Consider the following 21,211-nt stretch of genomic DNA (forward strand, 5'->3'; position numbering starts at 1 on the left):
AGATACGCAAGCTTGTCAGCTGAACGTCCTAACGGTCGTCCGACGGCGCCGCCAGGGGGCGCGCGGGCCCCGGGCTGACCGCAGGGCCGCGAGCTGGCGCCCAGCCGCCGAGCTGCGGGGCAGCCCCGGGTCCCGCGGCGCTCGCGTGGTAGCGCCGTTGGCGCGCCTGCCTCGCGGCGCTTCCTCGGTCGGCTACCGGGGCGCCGGCCGCGGGCTCTGAGGTGACGGCTGAGGCAGATAATGGCGCCTGGGCTGCCGTGGCGCCGGCGTGGCCCCTCTGCGGCGTTTCCGCAACTTTCTATGCCCCGTAAGTCAACTCTTTCGAAGCGCGGTATAGATGTGAACGCGCTTTCCCGGCCTCTGCTTCTCGGCGCTTCTCGACAGCCCGGGGAGGTAGGTTATATCATCAGCCCCATTTTGGACAAGGACATTTTCATCCCAGACTGTGCGTCTCTGAAAAACAGCCCAGACTTTTGGAGCTAGGAGGGGCGCTAGGTCGTCCATTCGGGGATCTCTTTCTTTCCTGGCATTTCCCCCCGCTGAGGTTATCTCCGAGCATGAAGGGGGCTAGACGTGTGAACGGAAAAAAGCAGGTAACATGACAGGCCTGCACTGGGTCGTTACCTAGCCTTCTTTAATCTAACAGATCAGGTAGGTACTGTCAGCATCCCCGTTTTACAGGTGGGGAAACCGAGGCTGTGCCGAGTGTAGGTCACTTGGCACGTTAGGTTCTCCCTCCCTGCCCCCCATCCCCTGCCCCCTGCCCCCTGCCCCCTGCTCCCTGCCCCCTGCCCCCTGCCCCCTGCCCCCTGCCCAGGGTCCATGATCTTTTCAGAAAGTGCAGTTGACAGGTACCTTGTGAGTGTCGGGGAAGGAGCAGGGGCTGGGCCGGAGCTGAGCTCTGGGCCCCAAACCAGCACGGGGGATGGCCCTGCATCTAGCCCACTCTTTCTCATTTTAAAGGGTTAAAAACCTGGATTTTATTCCCCCTTTATTTTAAAACGTATTTGTACATTTGCACGAGTTCCACAAAAGATAGCACGTGACATATACATGATAAAGCATGCTAATAAAAGGAAAACTTCTGAACCCCAGTGCCCAACTTAAGAAGTGGCAGTACAATCAAGGGTTCTATAAAGCATACTGTGTGCCTGGTAACCCCTGTTTTAATCTATTCAGGCACATTAACTTGGTTAAGCCTCATAACACATTACCTGTGAGATAAGTGGGGGTGTACCCATTTTACAGATGAGGAAACTGAGACACCGACTAAGTTATGTGACAGCATTGGGTTGAGACCTAGGTAGTGTCTCCAGAGTCTGTGCTCAACCTCTCATAGCACCTATAGCATATCTCCCTGTGTAACTCTAACCTGGTCCATGCTTCTGCCTCCTCTAGATAAAACCACTGTCATGAATTTAATGTTTAATGTTCCTTCTCATTAAAACAAAACAGAAAAAGACCTTTAAAATAATCCACAAACTGGGATAAAATATTTGCAAGTCATATATTCCATAAGGGACTTGTATCTAGAATATATAAAAGGCACTTACAACTCAATAATAAAGAGACAGCTTAATTAAAAATGAGCAAAGGTGACACCAAATGCTGATGAGGATGTGACATAGCAGGAACTCTCATTGCTGGTGAGCGTGCAAAATCAGACAACCACTTAGGAAGACAGTCTGGCAGTTTCTTACAAAACTAAATATGCTCTTAACATATGATCCAGGAATCACATTCCTCGGTATTACGCACTGAATTGAAAAGTTATGTCCACAGAAAATCTGCACATGGATGTTTATATTCATAATTGCCAGAACTTGGAAGCAACCAAGAAGTCCTTTAGGAAGTGAATGAATAAATAAATGGTGGTATGTGCAGACAATAGGATATCCTTCAGCTATCAAGCCATGAAAAGATATGAAGGAAACTTAAATGAATATAACTTAAGTGAAAGAAGCCAATCTGAAAAGGCTACATACTGTGTGATTTCAGCTGTATGACATTCTGGAAAAGGCAAAACTATGGAGACAATGAAAAGATCATTGTTTGCCAGAGACTGGGAGGAGGAATTGATGAATAGGTGCAGTAGAGGGGGTTTTTAGGACAGTGAAACCATTCTGTATGATACTATAATTGTGGAAACGTCATACATTTGTCCAAACCCATAGAGTGAACCCTAATGTAAATTATGGGCTTTGGGTGACAGTGGCGTGTCAGTGTAGGTTCATTGGTTGTAATAAAAATGTATCACTGTGCTGAGGGATGTTGATAGTGGGGGAGGCTGTGAGTGTAGGTGTGTGTTGGGGGGAGTAAGGGATATATGGAAGTCTCTGTAGTTCCCACTCAGTTTTGCTGTGAACCTAAAACTACTATAAAAAATAAAGTATTTTTTTAATAGGCAAAGGATTTGAATAGCTATTTCTCTAAATTATATATATAAATGACCAATAAGTACATGAAAAGACACTCAACATCATTAGTCATTAGGTAAATACAAATCAAAACTATAAGATACTACTCACTCACTGGAATGCCTAGAATAAAAACCATAGACAGTAGTGTTGGTGAGGATGTGAAGAAATTGGAACCCTCAGACATTGCTGGTGGGACTATGAAATGGTGCTGCCACTTTGGAAGACAGGCAGTTTCTTAAAAAGTTAAGCATAGACTTATATACGAACCAGAAATTCCAGTTCTAGGTATCTACCCAGGAAAAATAAAAACATTTGTCCACACGGACACGTGTACATGAATGTTCATAGCAGCATTATTCATGATAGCCAAAAATAGAAACAAAAGTCCATCAGCTGGATGGACAAGGAAAATGTATAAGCAAAATATGATACATCCATACAGTGGAATATTCTTCAGCCATGATGAACCTTGAAAACATTATGCTAGCCCAGCTGGGCATGACTCAGTGGTTGAGCATGGACCAAAGATCCAGGAGATCGCCTTTCGGTTCCCCGTCAGGGCACATGCCCGGGTTGTGGCTTGGTCCCCAGTCCGGGGCTTGCAGGAGGCGTGCAAGAGGCCCCGATCAATGATGACTCTCTCAACATTGATGTTTCTATCTCTCTCTCTCCCTCTCCCTTCCTGTCTCTCAAGTCAATAAAAACATATTTTTAAAAAACAAAACAAAAATTATGCTAAGTGGAAGGAGCTAGACACAGAACAACACATATCCGATAATTCCTTTTGTGTGAAGGGTTCAGAAAAGGCAAATGTATATAAGCAGAAAGTAGATTAGTGCTTCTCAAGGGCTGAGAGTGGAAATGAGGAGTGAATGTAGCATGAAGTTTCTATTTAGGCTGATGGAAATGCTCTAAAATTAGTTTCTGGTGCTAGTGCACAACTTTGTAAATATACTAAAATTCACCGACTTGTACACTTAAATGGGTGAAAGCTAAATTTTATGGTATGTAAATTATATCTCAGTAATGTTATGGGAAAAATGGTCTCTGATGATTTTTCAAATGTGCAAAGTCCAGTATATTTTAATGATACCTTCTTGCTCTCATCACCTTAAAACAGAAAAATGCACTATTTGTCCTTATAAAAAACAATGATTTTAGACAGTTGGGAAAGGACAGCACAATACAGGAAGTGAACGTCCTCCACAGAATTAGAGGCAATGTGTTATATAATGAAAAGAATTGAGAGCTAGTCCCTGATATCAGTTACAAGCTGCATGTCAAGTTACCTTAACATAAGAGTTCATTTCTCTAGTGTAAGTGCCCAGGACTATAATTGCTGGGTCATATGTTTGTTGCATATTTAGTTAAGAAATTACCAAGTTGTTTTCCAGGGCAACTGTACCGTTATTCCCGTTAGCAATGTGTGAGTGAGATCCAGTTTCCCCACGTGCTCTTCAGCATGTGGTAGAACAACTTTTTTTATTTTAGCCTTTCTGATAGGTATGTAGGGTTATCCCATTGTTGTTTTAATTTGCATTTCCCTAATGGATAGTGATGTTAAACGGCCTTTCACATGCTTATTTCTCATCTTATATTCTCTCTAGTAAAATGTCTTTTCATGTCTTTTGCCCATTTGCCAATTAGATTGTTTACCTGTTGAGTTTTGAAAGTTCTTTATACAGGGGTGGGCAAAAGTAGATTTACAGTTGTGAATACATGAAACAGAGTTTATTCTTGTAGTGTTATTTATTAATTGTGTTATTTTCCATACAAACAACTGTAAACCTACCTTTGCCCACCTTATATATTCTAGATACTAGTCCTTTGTCAGATATGTGGTTTGCAAATATTTCCTCCACTCTGTAGCTTGTTTTTTAATCTTTTCAACTGGATCTTTCACAGAGCAAAGTGTTTGGATTTGATGAAAACCAATTTACCAATTTTTTTTCTTTTCTGGATTATGCTATTGCTGTCAAATTTAACATTGCTATGTTTTTTAGCCCTAAATCCAGAAGACTTTCTATACATTTTTTTATACTGTTGTTTTACATGTAAGTATGTGATCAATTTTTAGTTAATTTTTGTATAAGGTGTTAGATTTAGGTCAAAGTTCTTATTTATTTATTTATTTATTTATTTATTTATTTATTTATTTATTTATTCTTTTTTGCCTATGGATGTCTGGTTAGTCCAGCACCATTCGTTGAAAAACCAGCCTTCTTCCACTGAATTGCTTTTGCACCTTTATTAAACGTGAGTTGAGCGTATCAGTTGGTGACAATTTCTCTTAGTTTTTCTTTACCTGATAATTTCCTGATTTCCTCCCAGCATTCCTGAAGGATATTTTCATTGGATGTGGGGGTCCCTGTTGACAGTTCAACAGTTAAAGAAAATGTGTCATTTCCTTCTGGCCTCTATGGCTTCTAATGAGTAATCAGCTGTCATTCCAATTGATTTTGAATGACAAATTCAAGGTGGTGTTTTTCTCTAGCTACTCTCAAGAGTTCTTCTTTAGTTTTCAGAAGTTTGTGATGTAGCTTGATGAGGACTTGTTTGAATTTATCTTGCTTAGGATTTGCTCAGCTCCTTGGGATTGTCATGCTTTTTACAAAATTTGGAAAGTTTTCTCTCCGTATTTGTTCGGCCGTGCCCTCTTTCTCCTCTCCTTCCAAGACTCTGATGACACGATGCTTGATCTTTTTATAGTCCCACGTCCCTGAGGCTCTGTTCATTTTTGCCTCAGTCTGTCTTTTTCTGTTGTTCAGATTGAGTAATTTCTACCGTTTTATCTTCCAGTTCACTGGTTATTTTCTGTTTTCTGCTTTTGAACCCATTCACTGAGCTTTTTATTTCAGTTATTGTTCTAAAATTTCTATCTGGTTCTTCCTTATATCTAATGTTTTTCTGCTGAGACTATTTTTATTTTGTTTCAAGCATGTTCATAATTGCTTGTTGAAGCATGTTTATAATGTATGCTTTAAATCTTTTTCAGATAATTCTGTCTCTGTCATCTTGCCGCTGGCTTCTAGTGATTGTTTTTTTGTTCAGTTTAAGATGTTCCTTGTTTTTGGTATGATGAGTGATTTTTTTTTTTTATTGAAACCTGGATATTTTGGGTACTATGTTATGAGATCCTGGGTCTTATTTAAACTTTCTCTTTTAGCTGGCTTCCTTTGACACCAGCAGGGGAGGTGGAAGAGCTTCCTTGTTACTGTAAGTGAGGGTACAAGTCCAGGTTCTCCACTCAGCCTCAGTTGACACTAAGGGGTTGGGGCCCTGCATAGTAATTAGCAGGAGTCAGAGCTCCAGCTCCCCACTAGTCTTTCCCTGGCACCTCTCTGGTTGGCAAGGGTAGGAGTGTCTCATAACTGCTTCTTCTCCCATGGACTCAGCACCAACACCATGGGAGGAAGGTTACCTTTCTATCTATGGTCAAAGGTGAAAGTTCTGACTCTATTAGGTCTCCTCTGATATTCCCCAGTAGGGAGGGGGTGGTATACCAAGTGTGGCCCTTCTGATCACAGGGCCCTATGTGACTGCACAGATTGCAAGCCTAGGAAGCTAGCCCTGAAAATAACCTTATCACTTCAGGTTGCTGCCTGAAGAGGGAGCTCCTACAAAGCATGGGTCTAAGTCATAGATGTCAGAAGCACAGAGGAGTGGGCAGGAATCTGGGACTCTGGCCCTGCCACTCACCCATGTGACCATGGCATGCATTTCTCAGACATTTCCTGCTTGGTGTTCTCTGCCACCCATTGAGCCAGATGCAGAGGACATAGAGAAGATGGAGACGTAGTCTTTACCCTCATAAAGCCTTGGCAGTGCATATGCTCCTGGAATCTGGACAAAATTCTGGGTTGGGGTGAAGGGCAAAAATGCCTCAATTACTTAACGATTCATCTGAAGTCCTGGGTCATGGAGTCTGTGCCACTGTTTTAGGCACTTATTTAATCAGGGATTGGTGAATACTGTGATTTCATGTTTACATTCACGGATGGCAGTCCCTTTAATTAGAATTTTAAAAAATTTTATGAGAGAGAGAGAGAGAGAGAGAAACATCGATTTATTATTCCACTTATGTATGCATTCATTGGTTGACTCTTGTGTGTGTCCTGACTGGGGATCAAACTTGGAATATTGGGATGATGCTCTAACCAACTGAGCTACCAGGCCAGGACCCCTTTTGACTTCTAATTTTACCCATATGTTATTTAAAGGTATGTTGTTTAGTTTATGAATATTTGGTGATTTTTCCAGGCGTTTTCTGTTACTGATTTCTAATTTGATTCCATTGTAGTCAAAGGACATACTTGAAATGACTTTACTCTTTTAAAGTTTACTGAGACTTGTTTTATGATCTCTTGGTTAATATTTCATGTAAATGTGAAACTCAGGCATTTGTTAGTTTTAACCATCCATAGTTTTGTAATTATTATTTAGCTGCATTTATAGTAATTTGGGGAGGGTAGAAATTATTGCCTTGAATCAGAAGATGTCTATTTTTTAAAAATATGTCTTTATTGATTTCAGAGAGAGGAAGGGAGAGATAGAAACATCAATGATCAGAGTCATTGATCGGCTGCCTCCTGCACGTTGCCTACTGGGAACTGACGCCGCAACTTGGGCGTGTGCCCTGACAAGGAGTTGAACTGCAATCTCCTGGGTCATAGGTCGATGCTTAACCACTGAGCCACACTTGCTGGGCCAGAAGATGTCTATTTGATGTCTTCAGGCTCCTCAATGGCAGGCTCTGTGTCCTGTTTACCTTTCTGTCCCCTTGGCATTGTTCCTGGCCCCAAATGGAAGCTCAGCAGACACTGATTGGGTGAATGGATGATACTTAGAAATTGTCAGGCTGTGTTCCTGTTTTTGATTCAGAAAATATGCTTATTGTGTTATGTGACAAGACTGAATCTTACACACCTTTGTGTCTTTGTACAGCATTGATGGCATTGAATGGAACCAAAGAGATATCCACAAAGGTGCTGGCTCTGACTGATGGGGGTTTAAAGCCACCCTGAGGCAACTGACAACCTGCACTGGTCAAGGTTGGAGAGGCTGTCCTGTCATAAAGCCCCCTAAGATGTGATGTCACACACAGAGAGCACTCTCCTTGCAAAAGGGAGGGGCTGTATTCTGGACTCCTAGACATAGCTGGCTCCAGTACCCTTCTCAGGCTCCACCCTGGAGCCTGAGGGAAGGTGAATAGGCTGCACAAACACTGATACAGTCAACGGAGTCTGCAAACTGCAAACCGCCAAAGTTGTCAAGGTTGGCATATTTGGTAAGTGGGCTTGAAAGGCAGTAAGAAGCCTAAGCCGGTGACGGCTGTCTTTACCACTCCTAGCCTACCTTTTGGGCTTCCCTTCCTACTTGGCCTTCCCCTTCTCCCCATCTTCTCCTCTCCTTTAGGACTCATTTTCTCTCCTTTCCTCCTCCAAACCTCCTCTCAGAAAAAGCCCGATAATTTCACTCACACTAGTTGTAAATGACTAACAAAGTTTACTGTTGAAGACCCTGCTGGCAGGATTCCCAGAGGGGACCAGCAAGGGACACTGAGGCGCTGTGGTGCCCAGCAGAAAAATGGAATGAGCCAAGGCCTGAAAGGGGCCCACTGGATTTGGTGACTAGGAGCATATTGGTGACTTTGGTGAGAGAAGTTTCAAGGACTTAGGGGGACAGAAACAGATTGAGATGGGCTGTGGAGTACAGGAGAGGTGGAGAGGAGTGAAGACATCCCCTGTAGACTGCTGCTCTCTCAAGGAGACTGGTATGAAGGGGGGCCAGTTAGGACCGTTGCTGAGAAGGGATATAGGTTCAGAGAGAAGGCCTTTTTTTTTTTTTTTTAATATATCTTTACTGATTTCAGAGAGAGGAAGGGAGAGAGAGAGAGAGAAACATCAATGATGAGAGAGTCACTGATCAGCTGCCTCCTGCACATACCCTACTGGGGATGGAGCCTGAAACCCGGGCATGTGCCCTGACTTGGAATTGAACTGCAGTCTCCTAGATCATAGGTTGATGCTCAACCGCCGAGCCATGACAGCCAGGCAGCCTTTTTTTTTTTTTTTTATAGAAGGGATGAGTGATGTGTTTAAATGCTGATGGGAAGAAGCCATTAGGGAAGGAAAGGCTGAATATATGAGAGAGGAGACCTCTCAAATGCCCAGGTTGTGAGAAGACCAGATGGAATGCAGTACCGAAGGGGGTGGTCTCAGAGAGGGGAGGGCAGCCTCCTCCCTTGAGGAAGTAGCCTGTGAGAAGCAGAGAATGAATGGGTGGGTTTGGTGGTAGAAGGTAAAGTGAACTCCCATCTGGTGGAGGTTTCAGTCTTTAGAGGGATTCTGAAACAATCCCTGTGGAAAATGGGAGCTGACTTGGGGAAAGGAGGCTCACTCAGCTACATCAAGGATCCTGCCCACATTGGAAACCTTAACTTTACAATGGTGTCAATTTGTAGGGAATGCTGACACTGATGATGGGGTTCTAGACAATATTTTGAGGAGGCTAGGGAATCTTCCCCAGTACTCCCCAAATTATTCCCCAAATGCTGCATAACCCAGAAAGTACTTTAAAGTATTTTTAAATCATTATTTACTGTTACAATTCACCACCTACACCTTGGGGATGTTTTGTACCAAATGTTCAGTAGAGCTATACCTTTTTCCTTCATCCTACCCAGCCCCCCCTTTTTCCATTCTTTTCCCTGGGACCTACCTTCCCACCTCCGAAGGCACTGAAAACATCTTTCGCTTGGGGTTCTGAGGTCTTGGGAGAAATTTCTGAGCATTTCCCAAGCTCCTAGTGCTAGCCCATTACATCCTGAGTTTGACTTCCATCCATGACCAGCAGGCCTGCCTCTGGCTGAGCTCTGCCAGTGGAGGTCCTTGCCATTCCCCAGCTGCCTCTGGTCTGTTGTGATTCCTGCAAGCCAGGGAGTGAAGGAACACTGGGACTCTGGGCCTCTGTGATACATGGACTGTTGCCTATTTTTTCTTCTTAGACTGAAAATGGTGTTTGGTATATGCTACCAGAGAGACAGGTAAAGTTTGGGTGGGCCCTGTTATCACATCCCAAATGACCAGGAAGGGGAACCCCCGCTTGGGAAAATAGTGTTCTCTATAACTTTTTCTTGACCGTTAGAGTGTCTCTGGGACTCAGGGTCAGGGTAGAGGGCCTGGTCCTGGCAGGTGGGACATGGCTCTGTGTGTGTGCATGTGTGTGTAGGCAGGGAGCCAGCCACCTTCTTGGCAATGCCCAAATGCTCTGCTTGTCCCAAGGGAGTGGTCACAGAAAAGAAAGGTGGGTCCTGGGATCTGATTTCTAACCCTGGTGTAGGACCTATCAGTCTAGAGTAGGGAGGGCTTTGGAGGGCTACAGGAGAAGAGCTAACCCAGCATTGTGTAAGTACCTGTGAGTGCCCAGCGGAGGTCAGGTCCCCGCCTTCTGGCTGGAGTGGCAGGATGGACTCATGTTTACAAGTACGGAAGGAAAGGGAGAGGGTGGGACCTGGGCTCCTTGTCTGCTCCAGGCTCCAAGTCTGGCTTTCAAAGGTGGCAGAGGCACAGAGTCGGCATAGAATCCTGCTGGCCAGTCAGTGGAGAGCCCAGGCTGAGCCCTGTGGCAGCTGATGGGTTTTTTCATCCAAAATGGTGACTGCACACGCCCCGTTAGAACAGGTCCTGGATTGGGGTGGAAAGCCAGTACCCACTGGTGAGGGCATGAGAGAACCTGCCTCACACTCAGCTCTGCTCCCTTCCAGGCTCTACAAGTTCCTGTATGTAGTACAGATCTTCATTCTTTCAGGTAAGGGCCGGGTGCTGGCATGAGTTGAGGATGACGGCAGGACCTGGGCAACTGGTTGTCCCCTTATAGCCACCCAGTCTCCAGCTGTCCACCAGGGCTCCCAGAGGCCTGGCTCCCCAGGGGCTGGCCTTCTTGTTCCCCTTCTCCCCTCTGTGCCCTCATAGTGGAGCTGGCATTTGAACCCACATCTAACTCTAAAGGTCATACTTCACCCCCCCCAACAAACAAACAAACAAAAAACACAAAAAAACTACAAAGAACCCCCCCCCCACAACCTAATAGTGTACTATAACAATGATTTTCAAGTTTTTGCTTACCATACCTTTTGAAAAACTGTCCCCTACACATTTTAAGTTAACACTTAACATCTTTCATAGTTTAAACAGTGTAAAAAGATATGACTTCTGGCATATTGTAAATACTGACACTTTAAAATAACTACATCACTCTTTTCAATGTTTTAACTAGTCTTTCCTCACCTACCTGCAGGAATGGTATATTACTATTTTCAGGAGTCTGTGGGGAAAACAGCTCCTGACCATGACATTGCTGGGGAATCATCACAGGTAAGCAAGGCACCTCTGTCAGGGCCTAGAGGCTGGGACGGGCTCCCTGGGGTCATGCTCCTTGACCCAAAACACATGCCCCACCCCTCGAGGGCTGGCTATATGGTCATCTCAGGCTCCGTGGCCATGGCCTGGACAAACCCAAAGGAGCAGATGTCTCCTAATGCATGTGAATAGTCCTGGAATGTGGTCTACACGCGTGAGCAGGGGGTGGTGAGCAGGACTCCTGCCTGAGGCTGCATGTCCTCTTTGATATCCCAGGTCCAAGAACCCATGGCAGAAGCTCCCTTCCCAGCCCTTGGTCAGGGCACAAGTGGATGCTGCATCCACTGAGGTGCTTCATAGTTCTCACGTGTGGGAGCCTCTGGTGGAGTGCAACCTCCAGGTGCTTCCTGACGGGTGGGTGGTCTTGGGATATTACATGTTTGAAAGGTCTTAATTAATACTCACCTGAGAGTATGGCTAGGTATAGAATTCTAGACTACAAATAGTTCCCCACATTCTAAAGAGCCTCATTGCCTTCTGGCTTGAAATGTTGGTATTTAAAAGTCTGATGAAATTGAATTCATAAAACAGACTTTTTTCCTTGACTCTCTGGAAGTTTGCAGGTTTTTTGTCCTCAGCGTTCTGAAATTCACTGAGGACAGTCTGCAGTGGGTTTTCTTCATCCATTGTCATGGGCACTTGGTGGTTCCTTCTCTTCTGCAAACTCATGTCCCTCATCTTTGGGAAATTGTCTTGATAAAGAAGGAATGTATTTATTTAGACTCTCCTGTCACCCCAGTCTGGTGCCTCTGTTCCCACTTTCAGAAAGACCCATGGTTTAGCTGTTGGCCCTCCTGATATCTTCTCTTCTTTCTGGGAAATACTTTTTCAACTTTTCCTTCTATACTGATCGGGTTTTTCATTCCCATAATCATATCGTAGTTTTGTTTTTCAAGAATTAGAGGTTGTTGTTTGAACATTTCTACTTTAGAGCCTATTCTTGTTTTATTCATGAACACAAAGTTCTATCTTTCTAAAGACATCAATGATGGTCTGAAGTTCCCTTAATTCCCTGACCTGGCCAGTGAGCCCTAAGACATCCCCTCAGTCACCCTCCCTTCTCCTCTCTCCTTGTCATGCAGCCCATAGGAGAGACCTTAAGGCCACTGTGGGGGCTGATGGATAAGTGCTACCCCACGACCACTCAGGTGGGTAAGGGTTGGGGACTCTTCTTCCCCTTAGTGGGCGGCTGTCCCGGGCACCCTTGGTAGACACAGTGAGAGGCCAGGCCGGGCAGGGAGCGACTCCCAGCCACTCATGGCTGTTTCCCTCTATAGAGACGCAGAGTCAGGAGTGGGAAGCAGCAAGCTTCTAAGGTAAGTGAGGCCTCCCCTGGAAGGGCCTGGGGCTGGGGCTCTCTCCCATCAGCTCCATGAGATCCAGGGATGCCTCGGCTCATGGCCAGGAGTCCCAGGGGTAGCGGCAGGATGCCTCCAGGAAACTCAACCCGCCCACAGCTCGAGCTGAGAGGGAACGACTTCCCTGGAGAAACCAAGAACCATGTACACCCCAATGTGGAGATGGTGAGGATATGGCGTCCTGAGGGCCCTGGGACCGCATTATGCCCACTTATCTCCTGGCAGGCCACCCCCCCCAAGGCAATGGGAGGACTGAAGGATGCTGCCCCCAAGGAAGGGACTGACATCCTGCCTCAGGATAAAGGGGAGGTGAGGTCCTCAGGACCGGAAGCAGCCTGCCCCACTCCTGCTGGGAAGGAAGTGGCTGAGGAGAAGGAGGCGGCAGGGACCCCAGGTTGTGAGGTAAGGAAGCCCAGTGCTTCAACAGGAATGTTCCCAGTGTGGGTCCTACTAAGGAGCCCAGAGTGCTGCAGGATGGGGGGGGCTGTGGGGAGGGAGGGCTGAGGGCTGGGGCACCCCTGTGACTGGGCCAGACTGCCATCTCAGTGGCGCAGCTCTCTGTGGAGCTGAGAGGAGCAGGCGTGGTATGAGTAGGGTGGGTCTGAGGCCTGGCCTCCCCCAACTTCTGTAGTGAGGCCTCAGTTTTCCCATCTGTACAATGTAGAACCTGTCTCATCCCACCGCTGCTCCCCTTTTTCTTTCCCAGGGAAAGAAAACAGTCCAAAGGGAGACTGCTCTATCTCCTTCTGGTAAGAGAGCGCTCCCACCCTGCTGCAGCAGCCTGCCTCCCTCCCTAACCTTGGTGACCCTGCAGAGGTCACCGTAACCCAGCTCCTCTCAGACCCTCCTGTCCTGGGGAGGGGAGAAGTCCAGGGAGCCAGATGCCTGACCTTCCTGAATGAGCCTCCTGCCTCCTGTTTCCTGCCTGGCAGGCTGGACTCCAGACCATTCCCCTTGGACCAGGAGGAAAACCTTGTATCAGTGCTACCCTGTGCCCCCACCCCCATCAGCAGAGACCTTAGCCCTGGCGAAAGGTTCCTCCCAGCAAGGGGGACACAGGGCATGCCTGTCTGTTCTGTAGAGGCCTCTGCAGTGGAGAGCAAGGAGGAAAGGCCTGGGGGGTGGGTCCCCCAGCTCCTGAGGAAGCTCCGGCTTGGCTGGTTCCTGGCCTCTCACAGCCCCGAGACTCAGAAGCACGAGTGACAAACTCCAATAAATGCACAAGGTGATGCCAGGGTGGCCCCGCTGCCTCCTTTCAGGGCCTCACCACCCAGTGTGGCCTGTCTACACTCCCTGTCCCAAAAAGTTGCAGGAATACTACACCCTGCCACCTGGCCTGACACAGCACAATAGTGGGTACTCTGGAGAGGCTGAAAGGGCCCTGGCTAGCCTTTGACTCCATGTCAAGGGACAGACCAAGTTCCCTGATTGCTGAGAGCTGGGGAGCGCCCAGTCATGAGGGCATCTAGAAGACACTGGTGGAATTTGCCAGGGGTGCTGTTGATGCTGTTAGTTGGGGGGCTTCTGCCCTGAGAGTCTGAGGTCCCTAAGCTGTTAACTAAATACACCAAGGGGTCTCCCCAAGAGTGAGTAAGCATAGTCATTAAGAAGCCCTTGGGTGCCGCCTTTGTCTCAATCTAGAGCCAGTTCATTCTGGGGGTGGGCACAGGTGGTGGAGGGCAGGTTAACAAGGTCACAGCCCTAGAGTCAGGGCAGGAAGTCAGGACCCAGATGCCATCTGGTGCAATCTCATTGGCTGAAAGGAAGACAGAAGCCCAGGGTCACACAGTGTTGTGACAAGGACTAGAGCCAGGGTGTCCTCCTTCAAGGTGCTCATGTGGCCTCCTCCTGCTGTGGCCACCCATTGACACATGGGTCCAAGGTTCCACCCCTGTCCCTAGGACATGCCTGCAGCCCATGGGGGCTCATTCCCTGCCCCTGGCTAAGTGTCCTGAGAGCTGGGTCTGACCTGATCACTCCAAGGACCGTGCCCTGGGTTGGAGCCCAGACAAGTGTCCTCCAGTTCCAGCCTGGCGATGAGACAACGCTTACCTGGAAGGAGGTGGGCCATGAGCATCCCTGAGGGGCTGGGGAAGGTAGCCAACTCAATGTTGGGGTGACTGAGAGGCTCAGGGAGGTGGCTGGCTTCTGGGCTGCCATTAGGCTTCCCAGGGAGAGCTCTGCACCCAATGAGCCTGAGTGTTAACCTGGCATATCACTTCCCAGCCTTCCTGAGTTCCCCACTTTTTGGGGTGTTATAGGTGAAGTGGGGGAGCAGACTTGATGTTGTTGGCTGAGCTGCTGACCTGTAGTACCAGGTGGGTGCCGTCAGGCCTGAGATTTGGCACCAGGCTGAGTGAGGCCCTCCCCATCCCCACAGGGCCAGCAGGAGCTGGGACCTGTGCATAGACTTTGTTACCACCCAAGTAGCCAGTATTGGGTTTCCATAGGTGACTAGGGGTAAGTTGTCATTTTCTGAGCCTCAGTATACCCATCTCTCAAATGAGGTCAAATGCTAGGTAGAGATGGATAAGGTGGGCTAGGCACTGGCCCTGGGGATGCTGTTGAGGCCCCATCACTGCCAGGGCTGGTTAAGGGGCCTGGGTGGGACTCAGAAGTAAGGCTAGAGCCACCAGACTGGTTTATTGTACATTAGGGCTCCCCGCTGAGGAGCAGGCTGGGGGCTTGGTACCCCCTCTAGTGGGGTACAGCACAGAGCTGGAACGGGGATGGGGTCACCAGGAAGCCAAGGACACCGTGGTCACTGGGGCGGGGCTCCCCAGCTGGCACCGAGAAGCTGAAGCGCTGCAGGAGGCAGGTGAAGAAGAGGAAGAGCTCCATGCGGGCCAGGGGCTCCCCAAGGCATGAACGGCGGCCTGTGGGTGGGGGGCAGGGCTCTGTGAGCCTGGGGCCTGGGCTCCATCCCTCCACGACTCCCTCAGGATGGGAAAGCAAGCTGGGCACCGCCAGGCACCTGCTGAGAAGGGCATGAAAGCTGCCTGCTTGACGAAGCGTCCCTGGGCGTCCAGGAAGTGCTCAGGCTGGAAGCGGAAGGGCTCCTTCCAGAAGGTCTCGTCCTTCAGCACTGACGACAGGTTGGTGATAAGTGTTGTCCCCTGGCAGGAGATGCCGGACATGGGTGGGGTCTGGGCTGGGGGATGCTGGGACCGCTGCCACCAAACATGCGTTCCACGAAGCCTGGAACACCTGTTCTGGCAACCTCCCTGCCCCATGGGCACCCTCACTGCCGCCTGCCCCCACATGCACAGGCTCCTCCAACACACTTTAGTTTGTCTTCACCCAGCTGGGGATCTACCTCTGCTCTCATCCCCACATCACCCAGGAGGGGCCAGTGGGTGCCTGTGGGAATGAGGCAGTGGCCAGGCCAGGGCTACCAGATGGTGGGTGGTGCTGAGCAGGGGCGAGGAGGGCCACAGGCCTACCTTAGGGATGAGGAAACCCTGCACTTCAGTGTCACGGGATGTCATGTGGGGCACGCCCAGGGGGATGATGTCCCCAAAGCGCTGCACCTCATGGAGCACGGCCATGGTGAAGGGCATCTGGGCCTGGTCCCCCATCTCTGGTTGCCGCGCTTGCCCTATTACCTCATCGATCTCCTGTTGGACGCGGCCTGGACAGACAAGCACCCCCACAGTAGTCAGACCCCGGGGCTGGGCCCATGTGGGGGAGGAGTTCACTCTGCCCTCAGAGTCGGAACTCAGCCTCTGCTTCAAACTCCTGGTGGCCAAACCAAGCTCAGGGGTCCCAGGCTGTCCCTTTCCGCCCTCACCCATCCCACCAGGCCCCCAGGCTGGGCTCACGCTGCACATCCGGGTGCAGGATCATGAGCAGGAGGGCCCAGGTCAGTGTGGTCGCGGTGGTGACCATCCCAGCGGAGAACAGGTCTACCACCACCATGCGCAGGTTCTCATCATTGAAGCTGCTCTTGGGGTTCTCCTTGGCCTGGGCCATGCAGAGAGGGTGAGCTCAGGGGCAGAGGGAAGAAGCCCCCAAATGGCCGCCTACAATACACCCAGCAGCCTGGGTGCCAGATCACTGGGTGACACACAGGCCCTACCTTGCCTGGGCTCACCTCATGGCACAACCCACAACCCCTCGGCTCTGTCCCTGGCAGCTGCCCCTTACCGTCTCCACCGCGTCCAGGAAGGCATCAGTCAGATCTCGGGGTGGCTGGGCCGGGTCCCGGGTCATCCTGTGCTCGGTGATCAACTCATCCATCATGGCCATGAAGGCCTTCTGCGCCTTGAAGACCTTGGCAGGCAGCCCTGGGATGTGCAGGAGCACTGGGAACACTTCCAGCAGCTGTGCAGGCCACAGATGTGGGATCCTGTACTCAGGTGTTCCCCTTGACAAGTCAGGTCCCAGCTGCCGCCATGGACCTGGTTCCTCCCTACCTGCCGGCCTCCACCTTCTCCCTTGGCCTGGGCTGCCAGAAGGATAAACCCAGAATCTACCTGTCCTTGCTTCTGTGGCTTCTAATGGAGGTACAGGTTCCTAGCTCTCTCCCGGGTCTCATCCTGGCCTGCCCCACCTTTTGTCTGCGATTCTCACCTCCAGGCCGGTCCTCTTGCAGGGGCCGCTTCTGAAATGCCCCTGCCCCAATGCCCCTCTTTAGAAACCCTCCTCCCTGAAGGCCCATTGCGGGCGCAGGCCTGCCTTCCACTGAGCTGGCTCAGCCGGCTGCTGCCGCTGGCCTCCCGCACCTGGCGCAGGAATCCCGCCTCCTCCTTGAGCGAGTCCTCCAGGCAGTCCAGTAGCTTGAGGAGCTGCGGGTCGTCGTACTCGAAGCGGCGCCCGTAGACTAGGGAGGCGATCACGTTGCTCACCGCTTTATTCAGGAGGACCTTGGGGCTAAAGGGACGTCCTAGGGGAGGACGGTGCAGATCGGGTCGCCTCCATCTCCCCTTCCCTCTCCTTTCCGCCTCTGTCTCCCCCCTCAGCCCCAGCACTCACCGGCCTGGTCAGCGAAGGTGGCACAGAGGCAGGTGGCCTCCTTGGTCACCCACTGTTCCAGTGACCTCTTGCCCAGGCCGAAGTCGCGCAGAGTGGACACAGAGAAACGCCGTTGCTCTCGCCACGCGTGCCCGTAGCGTGCAAGGATCACTCCTGGGACAGGGCAGTGGGCGTGGCTAGGGTGTGCCCTGGCCCCGCCTCTGCCCGCACACTGCTCTCCTATCCTCCCTGCTTCACCAGGGCCATGTCGGGGCCAGGTCCCCTGACCACAAGTCCCGCCCCTTTTGGTGCAGGCCTCGGCCGCCTGCTCCGCCCACATAACTCGTCCTCCGCCCCACCAACTCTCCCCAACTCTGACACCCCCTTCCAGCTGGGGCAGGTCCCACTGTCTGCCCACATTGCTCGGCAGCAATCTCTTGCTGGTGGCAGGTCTTGTCTCAGCCCACCCCCCATTGTGGGAAGGTCTGCCCACCCCAGCCCCCGCCCCCATTGTGGGAAGGTCTGCCCACCCCAGCCCCCGCCCACACTGATTCTCCCCCACGTCACCCCACATCCTTCTCCCCCACCCTTGGCGCAGGCTGCCCCCTCCGCCTGCCGCCCCTTGCACCACAAGTCCACGACTCTTCTCGCTTGGTCCTGCGGGGTCGCCTGTCACTGTGGCCCTGCCCCCCGCCGCGGTCTGCCCCGTCCTCCGCTCACCTTCCGAGCGCGGCCCGAACCCCAGGTGCTCGTAGACGGGCATAGGCGGGCGATCGGAGGTGTCTTCGCTGCGGGACACGAGCGCCTCGCGCACGGCCGCCAGCCCGTTCACCACGACCACGGGCGTCCAGGCCAGCTGCAGGCTGAACACGTCCCCAAAGCGGCGCCGCAGCTGCAGGCGCAGGGGCGAGGGTAAGCTTGGCGCCAGTCTCGTGGCCCTAGCCTTGCGGGACACCTGGGCCGTCAGCAGCCAGTGGGTGCAAGGGCTTTATCTGGCAGCGTGAGCATGGGGGTCACTTCCTCTGATCATCAAGGACCTCAGGTTGGATCAGACCACCCACCTATGACTTTGCAAAGGACACCAAAATTGTCAGTAGGCAAAGTTAGCACTCTGTTTTACAGGTGAAGAAACTGAGGTTCATAGAGGTGAGCAGTGAGGCCCAAGGACCCACAGAGCAAGATTTGAACCCATTCTCTACCCCCCTCAGCCTCGATTTCCTGATTTAAATGGGGCTCCTGACCGGACTCCTCTCCCCCATTCGCAAGACCTTTCCCCCCATCTAAACAGAAGGGACTCAGGCTCACATAATTCAAGCAAGGTACAACCAGAACCCAAACCCACTAACAAGTCCCACCCCCTCTCCGAGCCTTTGCCCTCTCTGACCTTTGGAAAATTCAAAGTGTCCCACAGGCCCGGCACGAATGTCCTCAGGAAGCCCCTCCAACCTGTCTCCTTGGCTCAGCTTCTAGTCCAGCCTGTGGTTTCACTCCCACCATCTGCTGTGAGGTGGGGGCCCCATGACCTCTGCTGCCCACTCCCCAACCTTCCTCACCTGGTTAACAGAGCGAGGCATATCCTTTAAGTCCATCTGCAGCAGGTTGCCCAGCCCGGGCAGTGGCATAGGGCCCGGTGGGTAGCGTGTGGCCCAGCGCACACGCCGGTGCATCAGGTCCACCAGGAGCAGAAAGATGGCCACAGCCACAGCCAGGGGCCCCAATGTCTCTCCAGTCAGCAGCCCCATGGCTGTCTGTGCTCTGGACTCCTCTGGACACACCGGCACCCTCACCACACCAAGCACCTAGGGCCAAGCCAGGCAGGGCACCCTCACCATACTCCGTGGGCTGGCCCGGACTAGGCTTTCTAGATTATAAATGGAGCCGAGACTGGCCTTTGCCCTCTGCCCTGACCCAACCTGTCAGGGGTGTGACAGGATGATGTAATTTCCTGACACCCTCACAGGCCTGCTGAGGACCATGAGAATGGATTCTCCTTCTGCCGGCTTCCTCTCCCTAGGCCAGATCCCCTTGGGCTCTGTGGTCAAGGAAAGATGCAAACCTCAGTACCACCCCATGCCAGAGCATGCCACCTCCAGGCTGGGACTGTGGCTACCAGGCACTCTTTCTTAGCCCCTCTGCCCCTTCCAAGCAGAGGGTGACCACATTATGCCAGGGCAGGGCTGCTGCCCGCTGGCCTCAGCACCCTCCTTCAACAGTAAAGGTCGTGGGATTTGAGTTTTTAAATCAGTGAAACTGGTGGGAACTTTGAGGCCAAACACAGTCAAACTTGAAGACCCAGGAGCCCAGAGGTAGGGAAGGGGCATTGCCTGGTAAGGGTCGGGCCCCTCACCCATCCCAGGGGTATGCGAGGCAAGTTCTCACTCTGGAGACAGCTGCAGTCTTCCTGGGTCGAAGGTGCTCTCCCGCAGCTGAAGCAGGGCGGGAGGAAGCCCCCCCCATATCCCCCAGTCCTCTCCCTCACTCCCCAATAGTAAGAGCACCGGGTCCCTCCTAGGGGGCCTCCGGGCATCAGAGCACTGTGGCCTCTTGGTATTGGCTGTCAACGTCCGCAAATCCTGCTTGGTGTGTGAACACTTTCTTTCCCTTCCTGAATTCCCACAACCACACACACTTGCCAGGCCCAGACCCAGAGTGTGAAACTTGCTGGGGCCCAGCTGGACCCTCCCTGCATCTCGCCTTGGCCAGAGCTGGGATTCTGTTGCACCCATGCTGAGCGTCCCAGGTGCAGCACGAGGGAAACGAGGGTTGGCACCTGCTCCTACACAAGAGGCGCTGGAGGTCAGAGAGCTGGCACACCAGGCCAGCAGTGCAGAGACTGCTTTGAGGGTCATGGGGACATTGTCCCAAGCTGGAGCAGGACTTTCTGGGGAGACCTCAAGGAGGACTTTGGCTCGCTTTGGCACTGCAAGCCAAGGTGACCTGGCAGAGGGACCAAGGTGCCACTGCCAAGTCCTATGCAGGGGTTGGTGAAGGACGGCGGGAGGAAGGCAGCTGGAGACAGGCTATGCAATCTGGCTGAGGACTGGGCTCCAGAGGACCAGGTCCCTGGGCCTCCAGGGAACAGACCAGGAGGGCAAGACCCACAGGCAGCCTAGGGACTTCTTGGATCCAACTGCGGCTTCTCTTCTGGCCTCCACTGTGTGTCCCTGTCCCAGTGGGCAGCAGCTTTCTACCCAGGGCTGTCAGAATCCAGTGGTGGTTGCCGGGCAGCAGGGTGGTTCAAATGTTCCACACACAGTGGCCCTCAATAAACTGCCTTCATCTAGCCTTTGTTTTGGATGTTACGCCCTCCCTGAGCAGTCATCCTAAGGGGGACATGAAGGGCAGTGACATACCTATAACTTAGGCAGCGCCTTCCCCCTACCAGGGGGACACCTGCTATCATGAGGCCTGTGGCCTTTTGCCACCATTGTGTAATCGCAGCTTCTGTCTCTGCTGTTCACTCCCTGTCCTCCCCACAGCTCTCACAGCAGATGGCTTTATGGTCCCCAGGACACAGAGGAGATTGAGTCTGAGGAATCCTTCAGGTGAGAGTTACAGAGCAGCCTTAGGGTCCATCTCAAACCCATGCTCTGAGCTACTGCTCTGCACTGTTCCGGCATAAGCTTCAATAAGGGCCAGCATGTGACAGATTTATTCTCTTAGAAACACAGCCCACCCTCTCTGGGCTTCTGCTCCGGTGAAGCCGCTGGGGCCAGAGGAGTGAGCGCCTGCCCCCCGGGGACCACGTGTGCCATGGGTGGACACATGCACAAGGGTCCTCTGGACACTGCGACCCAAGACTGAGTCCAGGGTGACGTCAGAAAGATGGCGGACCAGAGCGCTCCGGCCTCCGGGGTCCCCCAGGCAAGACGCCCCGGCGCTAGGCCCCCAGCGCGATGCGCGGCAGCCCCCTTGGTGCGGGCTCTAGAAAGCAGGTGGGACAGCAGCACCCAGCGGGCCGCCAGGAAAGCCGGTGGCATTTGGCTCGCCTTGCCCCTCCCCCCGCCCGCGGCATGGCAGCGCCCGCGGCCCAAACCCCCCAATTCCCTCTCTTCCTGGG

General features: G+C 51.6%; 2 protein-coding genes across 3 annotated transcripts; one reads left to right on the top strand and one right to left on the bottom strand.

Annotated features, from left to right (window-relative positions):
• Positions 1-107: 107 nt before the first annotated feature.
• On the top strand, positions 108-13,226 carry LOC107534996 (uncharacterized). 2 transcript variants are annotated; one of them, XM_087814953.1, is made up of 8 exons: positions 108-393; positions 7,365-7,707; positions 10,186-10,229; positions 10,719-10,795; positions 11,923-11,988; positions 12,118-12,156; positions 12,424-12,600; positions 12,905-13,226. In XM_087814953.1, exons 4-8 carry the CDS (start codon positions 10,721-10,723, stop codon positions 13,022-13,024), a joined length of 477 nt encoding a protein of 158 aa, XP_087671079.1. In that variant the 5' UTR covers positions 108-393; positions 7,365-7,707; positions 10,186-10,229; positions 10,719-10,720; the 3' UTR covers positions 13,025-13,226. The 2 variants fall into 2 exon arrangements, with proteins under 2 accessions (XP_087671079.1, XP_087671080.1); XM_087814954.1 differs by lacking the exons at positions 108-393; positions 7,365-7,707 and adding an exon at positions 9,427-9,465.
• Positions 13,227-14,822: 1,596 nt separating this feature from the next.
• CYP2D6 (cytochrome P450 family 2 subfamily D member 6) lies at positions 14,823-18,951 on the bottom strand. Its single transcript, XM_016210255.2, has 9 exons — positions 18,705-18,951; positions 17,872-18,043; positions 17,173-17,325; positions 16,923-17,083; positions 16,345-16,521; positions 16,020-16,161; positions 15,642-15,829; positions 15,173-15,314; positions 14,823-15,074 (listed from the first exon to the last, which is right to left on the bottom strand). Exons 1-9 carry the CDS (start codon positions 18,891-18,893, stop codon positions 14,896-14,898), a joined length of 1,503 nt encoding a protein of 500 aa, XP_016065741.2. The 5' UTR covers positions 18,894-18,951; the 3' UTR covers positions 14,823-14,895.
• Between the last annotated feature and the right edge of the window lie 2,260 nt (positions 18,952-21,211).

This window comes from Miniopterus natalensis, chromosome 2, assembly GCF_054644295.1.
Source record: "Miniopterus natalensis isolate mMinNat1 chromosome 2, mMinNat1.hap1, whole genome shotgun sequence".
NCBI lineage: Eukaryota > Metazoa > Chordata > Mammalia > Chiroptera > Miniopteridae > Miniopterus > Miniopterus natalensis.